The following is a 12,606-nucleotide window of genomic DNA, read 5'->3' as shown; positions in this document are numbered from 1 at the left end:
AGCCCGCCCGCCTTCATGGGGTTTTTTGGTTTCCTCATTCACTCTGCAGCAACGCTCCTCGTACCTAAGCTAAAAGATCCCTGCAGCGCCCAAAAATCCTGTGGGGTTTGCTCATCAAGTGGGTTACTACTATAACAATTGTAACGTGAAAGAGGGAACAGAGACCTACTGAACCTGGGACATATAAGGGTGGCAGCTTGGAAGTGCTGCTCGACCCAGCCTGCTCAGGCATGCTCTATTCCTGTGCGTTGCCCATGGCATATGAGGGTGACAGCTTGGAAGTGCTGCTCAACCCAGCCTATTGAGTCCAGGGACATATTAGGGGTTAGCTTGAGAGTGCTGATTAACCCAGTCTTCTCAGACACGCTCTGTGTATGTGAGTGTGTGCGTCTGATTCTGGGGCTGGAAGAACCCAGCCCTGGGGAACCTAGGTCCTGCAGGATAGCTCCATTGGGAGGGAACTTGCAGCAGAGAGAAGTAGAGCTCCGTATGAGAACACAAGTGACACAAGCAATACATTGATAGACGTACAGAACACCCCCTATCCCAGAAGAGTAACCCTAATAAATGAGCATACCCCAAAGTAACGGGCAAAGCTAGTAACAGTAATGTATGGGTTACCTAAAATCAAAAAGGTTGATATCTTAAAAGCCGATTGGATAAAGATTAAGTCATCTGTAATGCAGAACTGTATAAAAGAACATGGTCTCAAACTGGAGAAACACTGGAGTAGAAACTGAAGAATGGGACTGAAGGACCAGATTAAGATCAGAGAAGGAGAGGACTATCGTGGAAGGTGGAAGAACTTCCCGGGGCCCCAAAATGTGGTCATTTGGGCCCATCTACCAATTCTGTCTCATCTGTTGTTATTTGTCTGGCATAAATGTATGTCCATGTGTTTTTGTTTTTGTTAAGGAGTTACCCCCTCACCAAACACAATTTCTGAAGTGTGATTTTTCCTGTTCTGTTCTCCACAATTAAAGAAGGTCACACCTTATTCACTTGGCTCTTCATGACATACTAGATGCATCCATAGTTCTTTCACATACTCTGTGCTCTAACTCTCTGGAAGAACTGGGTAACAGTCAGGAACACTGCCTACAGAAAGTGAATCAGAGTATATGCACTACACAAACATCTGAACCATCAAGCTGTATGCCTAAGCTGAGTAATTGCATGATTTTATTGCTGTAACTTTTGTCCTTCCCTCACCTCACCTTCCTTTCTACTATAGGTTATCGTCACTCTCCATGCTCATGTAAAGTTAGATTGTAAGCTCTTTACAGAACTAATAAAAAAAACCTAAAGTGCTTAAATTTATAGGGCAAACCAATACACTTTTGCAATGTGCATTCATTTTAACCTGCACACACTGTACATACTTGTTCCACGTAATGAAAGTTCCTCTCTGTGTTGAGATCCCAAGACCAGCAATTTGATTCATTTGTAGTCCTGCAGCTAAAAGTAAAAATATATTTTAAAAGTTGAAAAAGCACTTTTATGCTAATATTATAACACAACATAAATATACACCTTATGGAAAGTTAGAAAATTATTCAACAAATGTAATAAATACTGATTTTTACTCATTGGACAGCTAAACAAGTGACATAACTGCTGAAATAACCAAGTACACAGCACAGATCAGCAGAGCTAGACCAATTTGTTCCAAAATAGTTGGACACATAATCCTGGATTTTACAAAAGCAACGTCTGCACATTGGCCCTTTCATTGCCTATATTTTTATTAGGCAATCCCTGTAGGCCTATTTAGGAAGTATCAAGAGGGGAAGACAACTACTGTGCCCCCATGGCAGAAGTAATGAGACTTTCAATAGGGATGTTCTAGATACCTTTGGGAGCATAACATAGGCTAGATGAAAGGCAATAAAGTGCTATAAATAAACAAAATCACTTTTGTGTTGCATGGACAATGGAGAGGCTTCACCCTGATAATGTAGGTCTTCTTGATATTATTAGTTTGTGGAAGCACTCATACAGACAAAGTATCCCTGCCCCATGGAGCTCACAAATCTAAGAAAAAAATAATTTGTGATCTCTGAGCTACTGAAAGGGACTTCATATAATCATTCAAACTCAAGAAGCCAGGCCTCTTTAAATGAATATTTCTAGAATTAAAAGCAAACATACTAAATGTGGTCTAAAAAATATATTTTGTAAATGAATGCTTTTATAAAATCTTCTAGAAATAAGGTAATTGTGGAGATATTTCTTTCTAAATTCCAGTGAAAACAGCTGTTTTAAACAAACTTTTCCTCAGAGTTTAAACCCAAACACTGCAACTTTAATAACCTGAATATGCAGCTGACTTCACTGATTTTCATTATTTATGCTGAGAAAAAAAAATCAAAATACAGAAAGTGAACAAAAAGCATGACTAGCAACATGCAAACTGGATTTTAATATAGGTATTAGTAATGTAAGAAGTGTCTTTGTTCACTATATACGATTTTTAAGTTGACAATGTCCCTTTACATTTAAAAAAAATTGTAGAATTTCATATTCGCTTAGTGACTTACTAATTTTGTTATGACACCTTTTGCGTAATAACAAAGATTTTTTATTTTAAGTTCAAAATTAGTGTTCCAGAAATTATACAAATGTTTAAGGACTAAATTTGATCTTCACATACCCTGAAGGGAGCTTTGGTTGATTTCAAAGGGACTTGCATACAAGATGTCCAAAGGCTGAATTTCGCCCAAAGGATACGTTAAGAAATCCCATTTAAACTGAAGGACTTCAGTGAACCAAAATTAGTCCTAATTTGAGATTTTTGTTGCTCTCTGGTAAGTTATTACTGAAAGCTTCATTAAAATAAATAAATAAGCCCCAATCCTGTAAACACATGCTAATATGAAAATTTTCATGTATTAAGTTATTTAGATGCATAAGGATTTACAGGATTAGGTCATTAGACAGTTCTTAAGGTATTTTGTAGTTTCTTATTCAGCAATATTAATATGTTTTCTGGAGATGACATGTTGCATAAGTACAAAAATAACATAGATTAAATGGTTTTAGTTAACATCATCTACTATTCTTTGGTTTCATGAATGATTACCTTGTACTGCCTCTTTTATTACATCCATGAACTGAGTCCACAGAACTTCAGGATCTAGTTCAACCCAGCCAAGATGAGGATGAAGTGTTTCTACCTGTTTGCAAGAAGTATAGTATTACTATGAACAATAACAATACTATGAGTGTCAAGGCTCCTGCAGTATATACAATAGGGACCAGTATACATCCCTACTGTAATTCCACTGGCACACTGGAGGAATATTAGAGATGGATCTCACCCCTTTACATTTAAAATGTTCCCTTTAATAAGCCCATAATACAGAAGGCTTCATCCCCAAAGCTTTAACTGGCCTTCCTGCTCACTGAAGTGGAACAAGTAGGCTCATTTAGGTTTCTTGCTAGTCAGGAGAAAATCCTGTCCCAACTGTGTTAATGTTTTCAAAGCAGAAAGAATTAGCTTTTGTTGCACTCCAGCAGGAAGGAAATTCTGCTCAGAAAACTGAGGAGGAAGGTATAAAAAGGACTTTAATTGTAGTCTTTAAGTACAGTCTTAAATCAAAAGTTTACATTTGTTGCAAGTTTAATAATTTTTTTAAAGCCACACATTAAAAGGGATGTTTTATTTCTAAACATCTGCTCATTTATTTTATCATAATTATGTTAAAAGAACAGGAGTACTTGTGGCACCTTAGAGACTAACAAATTTATTAGAGCATAAGCTTTCGTGGACTACAGCCCACTTCTTCGGATGCATATAGAGTGGAACATATATTGAGGAGATATATATACACACATACAGGTCTGTCTCGCTTACAGACAACCCCCCAAACCTAAAGCAAATACTCACCAGCAATCACACATCACTGAACAAAAACACTGACCCAGGAACCTATCCTTGTAACAAAGCCCGATGCCAACTCTGTCCACATATCTATTCAAGTGACATCATCATAGGACCTAATCACATCAGCCATACCATCAGGGGCTCATTCACCTGCACATCTATCAATGTGATATATGCCATCATGTGCCAGCAATGCCCCTCTGCCATGTACATTGGCCAAACCGGACAGTCTCTACGCAAAAGAATTAATGGACACAAATCTGACATCAGGAATCATAATACTCAAAAACCAGTGGGAGGACACTTTAACCTGTCTGGCCATTCAATGACAGACCTGCGGGTGGCTATCTTACAACAGAAAAACTTCAAAAACAGACTCCAACGAAAGACTGCTGAGCTGGAATTGATATGCAAACTAGATACAATCAACTCAGGATTGAATAAGGCCTGGGAATGGCTGAGCCATTACAAACATTGAATCTATCTCCCCTTGTAAGTATTCTCACACTTCTTATCAAACTGTCTGTACTGGGCTATCTTGATTATCACTTCAAAAGTTTTTTTCTCTTACTTAATTGGCCTCTCAGAGTTGGTAAGACAACTCCCACCTGTTCATGCTCTCTGTATGTGTGTATATACACATCTCCTCAATATATGTTTCACTCTATATGCATCCGAAGAAGTGGGCTGTAGTCCACGAAAGCTTATGCTCTAATAAATTTGTTAGTCTCTAAGGTGCCACAAGTACTCCTGTTCTTTTTGCGGATACAGACTAACACAGCTGCTACTCTGAAACCCATAATTATGTTGTTACTTTACAACTACCATGTAAAATTAGGAAAAGTAGATAACAAATGCTTTGTATATTCTTTTAGATTTTGTTATCTTGGATCTTCTATTTTTCCCCTGCAAACAACAATAAGCCATATTTTAGACTGATTTAAGCCAAGAGGCAGGAAACCATAATTAAAATCAATTATTTTAATCGTGTTTGATAGTTTTACTTTTTAGTTATTTTCCTAAAGAAAGGTTTATTCTCATTTGTTGGTATACATTGATACTTCTTTTTGCTAACCAGGAGGATACAGTATATCAGTACACATTTATTTAAACAACAATATAGTTTAACATACATCTATTCAGATTCTAAATTTTAAAAAAACATTTTTTTTTTGGTTAGAAATTGGTGAATGACCAAATTTGCGAGGCCTTCTACTCAACTTGATGGCATTTCTGTTTGTCTGTAACATGATGACTTCTGAACACCGCATCCAGTGAAATACATTTCTGGGAATGATCCAGATGTTGATTTTGGGGAAAATCAGAAAACTGGAATGGTGGATGTGTGGATCCTCCCTTCTAACAGCTTCAATCACCTTTGTAATCCTCTATATATCAAAGAACTGGTTGACGCCAATTAATGCCTTCCAGCATAACAATACCCCTATCATCTCAGATCATCTTCCCACAGAGTTTAACAAGTTGACAGTCCAAATGCAGGCTGGTTCCAAATGGGTGGCGAGCAGGGCAACTGCCCTGTGCACCAACTTCCAGGAGGCGCTGGACCATTTTATTTCCCACCCCCTTGACAACTGAGGGGTCACTGAATACAATTTCTGCCCTGGTCAGCAAATTTGCTACGGCCACTCCTGACTGAATGACTTATCTCCCAGATAGAAAGAAGAGAAATAATAATGATGGGGGAAAAGGGGCACACTGAGCCATGGAGGGAGGAAGTGTGGGGAAACTTGGGATGGGGGCCGCACAGAGCCCCTGCATGGGGGGGCGAGAGGGGGGTGGGGGCACATACAAAGCCCCTGGCATGGGGGCAGACAGACCCTGGCATGGGGGAAGGGGACGCACACAGATCCCCTGGTAGGGCGAGAATGTAGGATCCTGAAATGGGGTAGAAGGGTAAAATGGGGGGTATAAGGGCAAAGGGGAATGAGGGACATATGGGCACACAGCCGCTGGCACAGGAGAAGTGGAGGCAAACAGAACCTCTGCAATGGTACGAGGTGAGAGGAGATGCACAAGTCCCTGAATTCGAGGGAGATAAAAAATTGGCACCCAGAACTTGTGGGGTGAAACAGAGGAATGCAAGAAGCCCTTGGTGTATGCAATGAGTTTGGCACAAGACTACGAAGTGTGCAACCCCTACTTTACCCAGTGATGATTAATTTTTTCTATGTGATTTGTGTCAAGCTTCATTTGGATAGAAATTGGAATTCACTTAAAATGCACAAAAATAACATTTTAAAATGGTTTCTGTAACTGCAGAAGCTACTGCTGTCAAAAACTTGTTTAGCACTTCAGCAAACTCCGGTTCCTAGTACTTAGCCAGTGACTTCCAACAGTTCAGTGGTTTGCCTTTCTTTAAAACTTCAGTAGCAAACTTTTTTTTAATTCAATTTAAATGATTCTAGAGATTATACTAAATTTAGGCCTTAACAGATTGTCAATGTAAAATTTAAATATAAACAGGTTTATTTTTTAAAAGGAAAATGTATTTTTATCAAAAAATTTGATTTAAATTAAAAAATCCATTTTTTAAAAAGTCTTTAAATCACTGATTTTTATCTACCCTGTTCATGGCCTAAGAACAAGAAAGATTGTGGGGTTTGTTGGTTTGTTTTTAGTAGACTGACAAGAGAAAAAAACCATGCCACATAAAATAAATAAAAATGACAAACCAAAACCTTTACTTACAACACGATGAAAGTAACAAACCTTGAGTCTTATGTCAGTTTTGAATTGTGAACCTTTTCTAAAGGTCTGTATAGCTTAAAAGAAAGACTGCCCAGAGTTTTCTACATACAGATTCCAATCACTGAATTCAGAAGCATGGTACCTGCCATATTTTAAAGTGGTCCCTACAGTCTCCACACACCAAGTATGAACCACCTCCACGAGGTATATGACTCCCAGCGCTGCTGCACTGTCTATACTGGCATGTTACATAGCTGAAACTTGCAGCGCTCAGGGGTGTGTTTTTTCAAACCCCTGAGCGAAAAAGTTGTAGCGCTGTAAAGTGTCAACGTAGACAAGCCCCGAGAAATGTCCATACTGTATTTTCTGCTGTAATGTTCTCCAAAATGAGAAACTTACAACACCGTTTTGAGCTCAGCATTGCATGTTGAGTTGAGTGCTGTTCCAAACTAGCCTACACACCTTTGCTGACGTATCTCAATCCTAACTTAATAAATCAATAAATCAATGTGTATTGATCTTGTACTGGGTTTAGAAAGCAAAAACAACCCATTTTACCAACCTCTGTGGCATTTCTGTCATGTACACAATTGAGTATAAAGATGGAAAAAAATCACCAAACTTATTTGTGAGTCAGTCCCAGTCTGCACTAAAAACAGACATTTTCAAAAATTGCTTCATTCAGCACCATCAAGAGTAGTCTCAAATATTTTTTTAAAAAACATCTGAAGATAGTTGTGACCAACCTATAATGACTGGTGCACTCATCTACACTGTTTTCTTAAACCAGCTTTAAAAAAAAAAAAAAAAAACATACCAAAAACAGACTTTTTGTAGCATAGATGTGGCCTTAAAACAGGAACTGACAACCCACTAGAGTGCTGCTGAATTATAACCATGGAAAATTAAAAACAAACTTTAGCACACCATTTTCAACTGCAAAACACATGAAAGTGCTTTTATTCTAACTGTTTAACTGAATTACCACCCAACTGTTATTTCATGTATGATGGGTCACAGATGTTTTAACTGCACTAGAATATAGCTACCAGCTCAGCACTTGAGCTGTACTGCAGAGTTCTCTCTAAGGACTAACAAAAGTTATTTTTAGTGGGTATTAGCCAATTTTGTATTAAAGAAAACTACAAAAAAACTCTATCAAGAGTTAAACTGAACATTAAATAGCAAATCCAATGTCTATACAAAATTTTAATACTAACCAGTCTAACAAAAATGCTAACGTAAAATACATTTTTCAAATCAAGGACAGATAAAATTATCTCTTCTGTTTCTTTGGAACTTAACACATTTGAAGTTCACCTTACCACTAATTCTATCAGTATATTATTGGTAGAATAAATTAAAAATATAAAAGGCTAAGAGATTCTTGCATCCAAAGTATAGGAATGTTCAAAGGAAACAATAGGCAGTGTTTATGTCTAATGCTGATTTTGAGCCGCTCCTGTGACCAATATAATATTCCATTTAAATACTTATACTGCACCCCAGTCATGTTCATCATCATGACATATCTGCACTCAAACTCTACTCTGAAGAAAATATTAAACAGTAGCCACTAATTCAGAGTATAATTTAATTATGCTACTTTGCAGTTATGTAGCACCTTTCATTAAAGGATGTCAAAGCACTTTGCCAACATTAAGCTTAACACAACTGTGATAGGCATTATTATACCCGTAATGTAGAGAGTTAAACTGAGGGAGAAAGATACTAGATAACTTGCCCAAGATGAGTTAAAAAAATAATCTTCAGAATTGAGACCACAAACCAGTGCTCCTAACCCCTAATAATCTCCCTACAACAAGTGCATACTTCTCTCTTCCATCTTCCAAAGAAAGGACCTTTTCATCATCAAAATTAATGTATTTCAGTATATTCGCTGGCACAATATAGTAGGATACCCTTGTCCATTCTTGCTCCAGAACTAACACGGCTACAGCCATTTTCTGGCTGCTCACATTTTGATGTGACAATTACCCAGAGAGTATATCAAAGATGAAAATTACATTAGTTTGCAGTCCAGGATTTGCTATACTCAATCTTCAACTAATTACTTCTGAAGGAATTCTATGCCAAAAAATTAAAAATTCTGCAAAATTCTGCATATTTTAAATATGGAGGCTCCAGCATGGCAGTGGGGAGCACAGGCCACTGACTGCATGGAGGTGGGAGATCACCCTGTAGCGTGGCCCTCTCCCCGCCCTGGGACACGTACTCGGTGGTGAGGCTGCACCTGACCCTGACACACTGCAAGGGCCAGGCCTGCCCCAGAAACACCCCGGGTCCTACCCCTCCATACTATGCACACCAAGATAGCAAGTGAGATGGACAGAGTCTCGCACACATGCCCAGCTCTGGCCCCCAATCCAGGTGCGGGGCAAGCAGGCTCAGCCCGGCAGGATCCAAGTTGACGTTGCACTCTATACGATTTTATGAAAATATGCTAATGTAACTGGAATATGCTTCATGCAAAAGCTCTCTTGTAAGGTATCATTACAAAGCTTATAATCAACTGAGTGTGATCATCCTTTTTTTATAAATGTACCACTCTTGTATCTGAAACTAGAAATATGAAATATAACTCTGAGGGCCTATTGTAATTATGCAAAGTGTGGGCCATTAAAGGTGGCTTGGAATCTTAATGACTCCCGTTAACCACGACAATTGACTGCAGATGACTCTGTTTTACCTGTAAGTCTTCCTGTATACCTGTGTGCTGGCAAGTGGGCATGAAGTCTTACAGTGACATGTGATCACGTCACCTGAACTGGAATCCATTTTTAACCTGGTGCTTTTCCATTGAGAGGCGGGGTGGGAACCCAAAGGGACAAAGGATTCCCACCTTATGCAAAGGATTTGGGAACCCAAAGGGACAAAGGATTCCCACCTTATATATAAGTGGATGGAACAGAACAAAGGGGGAGGCAGCCATCATGAGGAATCCCCTAGCTACCACCTGAGCTGGAACAAGGGCTGTACCAGGGGAAAGGACTGTGCCCAGACTAGGAAGGTGTCCAGTCTGTGAAAAAAAATTTATCGAAGCATCTCTAAGGGTGAGATTTTCTGTATTCAGTTGTATTAGTGTACTAGACATAGACTTGCGTGTTTTATTTTATTTTGCTTGGTAATCCACTTTGTTCTGTCTGTTACTACTTGGAATCACTTAAATCCCACTTTCTGTATTTAATAAAATCACTTTTTACTTATTAATTAACCCAGAGTATGTATCAATACCTGGGGGGGAGGAAACAGCAGTGCATCTCTATCAGTGTTATAGAGGGCGAACCATTTATGAGTTTACTCTGTATAAGCTTTATACACGATAAAACAGATTTATTTGGGTTTAGACCCCATTGGGAGTTGGGCATCTGAGTGTCAAAGACAAGAACACTTCCGTAAGCTGCTTTCAGTTAAGTCTGCAGCTTTGGGGCAAGTAATTCAGACCCTGGGTCTTCGTTGGTGCAGACAGGCATGTCTGGCTTAGCAAGACAGGGTGCTGGGGTCCCGAGCTGGCAGGGAAAGCAGGGGCAGAAGTAGTCTTGGCACATCAGTTGGCAGTTCCCAAGTGGGTTTCTGTGATCCAACCCGTCACACCAATTAGTGTGGGGTGATCCAGGTGTGTGGCAATCTGGGTGAGGGTGGCTCAGTGGAGGAACTGGATGGACAGGAGCTCATTGCGGGGTTCCGATGCAAGGGGAATGGGACTCTGCATGGGTAGTCCAGGTGAAGGTGGCTGGGGCACATTGGTAGAGTGGAGGTCCGGGTGCAGCTGGTTGGGGCTCAGTGGGGTGGGGGTCCGGGTGCAGTGGGCTCATCGGGGGGGGAGGGTTCGAGTGCAAGGGGTGGTTTGGGTGCAGGATGGTGGTGGGGGTCCAGATGCAGGGGGGAGAGGCTCGGTGGGGATCTAGATGCAAGGGGGGAGGGGGAGGCTTGGCAGGAGGGCCTGGGTGCAGGGGGTGACATTTGGTGGGGTGGGGTTTCAGGTGCAGGGCAGCTCAGTCAGGGGGCTCTGGGTGTGTGTGGGGCAGGTATGGGGGGTCTGGGTCCATGGGGGTTGGGCAGATGGGGGAGCAGCTCCCCGTACAGTGACCCCTCCAACTGTGACTGAGAAGTGATGGAGGTTAAAAGAGGGCTGGGGGTGCAGAGCTTCCTGCAGACAGGGGAGGCTTCTGGGGTGGGTCTAACCCAACCCCAGCCGCTCCTTGAAGTCCCATCCTCTGCAGCCCAACTGGGACTAGCAGCTGAGCCCGTGCAGGGTACTAGCCACTGGCTAGGGCATCCAGTGATTTACCTCTCTGCAGGCTGCTCCAGGCGCTCAAAACAATGTGCCCACGCTGCTGGGGAGGGACATGTGACTGCTTGTGACTTTCCTTTGCTTCCCTGTCAGAAAGTCATTTTTTTGTGGGGAAATAAAGAAAACTGCAGGGGACATGAATTCTATATATGTGCAGCTGTGCAGAATTCCCCCAGGAGTAAATATCAAAAGCATTTTGATAACCAGTGGGACCATGGATCGGCTTCCAGTGAACACACAGCACTTGTTTCTAGCCCTGATAGTTAATAGACATGAAAAATAGTTTATTCTGAGAACCATCTTGGTTCTCCCTCACTTGAATTTTTATTTGATTTTAGCACCCACTAGCTCTAAAAAAAGATTGAGCTGGAAACCAATGCTTCTTGCAGTGGTTGTGTTTCACAGATCAAGTGCTGGGAGCTAGGGGCAAAAACTGGGTACACGGTGCGCTCATGGGAGAAGGCAGAAGTGAGCTGGAGCAGGGGGCAGTGAGCTGCCGGTGGGTGCTAAGCACTCACCACTTTTTCCCCGTGGGTGCTCCAGCCCTGGAGCACACACAGAGTCAGCACCTATGGTTTGGAGGGTCAGTGAGTTTGGCCACCCTTGTGCTATATCCATGCAGAGCAGACAGGCCTTTGGTTTCTAAACGCTCATCCAGTTACCTTTTGCACTTCACATAACAAACCACATGCATATGAAACACATATATTAAACTACCTATTACTCCATGTATCTCTTATAAAGACAGAGCTTGCAAGAAGACGAGCCCCTCTCCCCGGGGTAGGCAGAGTCTGTCCGTGGAGGGGCGGGGACTGGCCCGTGCACGGCGGGGCTAAGGGCGGGGTGACGGCAAAGCCCCATCTCGGAGGAGCTGCCGGGGGAGAGGGAGCGCGGGTTACAGTGTGCCCGGAAGGGGAAGAGGAACAAGGTCCCCATAACATGTGCTAGTGGGTGGAGCTGAGCTTCCTCCCTACCCACAGCAGCCGCCTCCTGCCCCCCGCCACTTTCCCTCAGTCACCTTCTTGCTGCTGGAGCCCCTGACTGCGGCCCTCTTGTCGTAGACGTGGCAGCGCACCGTCGTGCTGCCCACATCGACCCCCACCACATACGAGGCGGAGGCGGCAGCAGCGCTCGCCAGCCCTTCCTTGCAGCGCGGCATCCCCCCCACAAGGCGGCGGCGGCGGTTGGGCGCGGCGCGGGAACGCACTGACCACAGACCCGCGGCGTCCCGACGCCATGGGCGGGCCTATGGGTGGCCCGGCCGGTTGAGGAGGGAGGGGCCGGGGGCAGGAACGAACGGGGCAGGGATTAAGCAGAGCTCGGGGGAGCTCCAGCTGTCTGCTAGAGGCAATGGTAAACGCTGGATCCCGCCCGTTTTGGACCCAACCCAGCCCCCTGGACGAAGACTCAGCCGAGCCGCTGCTGGTACTTTAATACATAAATGAACTAAACCCCCCGAGCAGAGAGGCCGACTACTAATGAGCCAGGTGTGTTGAACCCCCGTTCAGCCTTAGGCAGGCCACTCTCCACCCCTTTCCCCAGGGCCGCACCTGCGCCCCGCCTCTTCTCACCCATGCTCCATTTCTTCCCGCCCAGCCTCCTGAACGCCTCTGAACAGCTGATCAGGGCAGGCTGGGGGTAGGGGAAGGAGCTGAGGGGGAGCTGCCAGTGGGTGCTTAGCAGGGCCGTCCTTAGC

At 42.8% G+C, this 12,606-nt stretch overlaps 1 protein-coding gene across 2 annotated transcripts in view; it reads right to left on the bottom strand.

Moving 5' to 3' along the window:
- The window catches only part of GK5 (glycerol kinase 5), a 90,352-nt gene extending 78,181 nt beyond the window's left edge, over positions 1–12,171 (bottom strand). Inside the window, exons 1-3 of one of the 2 annotated variants that reach the window (XM_005303266.5) lie at positions 11,929–12,171; positions 3,083–3,176; positions 1,383–1,458 (exon numbers count right to left, since the gene is read on the bottom strand). In XM_005303266.5, the coding sequence (XP_005303323.2) occupies positions 1,383–1,458; positions 3,083–3,176; positions 11,929–12,069 (311 nt within the window). In that variant the 5' untranslated portion in view covers positions 12,070–12,171. Of the gene's footprint in view, positions 1–1,382; positions 1,459–3,082; positions 3,177–11,627; positions 11,647–11,928 lie in introns of those variants that run through there. The other variant, XM_042853640.2, reaches the window with a different exon arrangement.
- Positions 12,172–12,606: the final 435 nt, after the last annotated feature.

Source organism: Chrysemys picta, chromosome 9, assembly GCF_011386835.1.
Source record: "Chrysemys picta bellii isolate R12L10 chromosome 9, ASM1138683v2, whole genome shotgun sequence".
NCBI lineage: Eukaryota > Metazoa > Chordata > Testudines > Emydidae > Chrysemys > Chrysemys picta.
The sequence above is the reverse complement of the archived record's forward strand: the minus strand, read 5'-3'. Positions and strand labels throughout refer to the sequence as shown.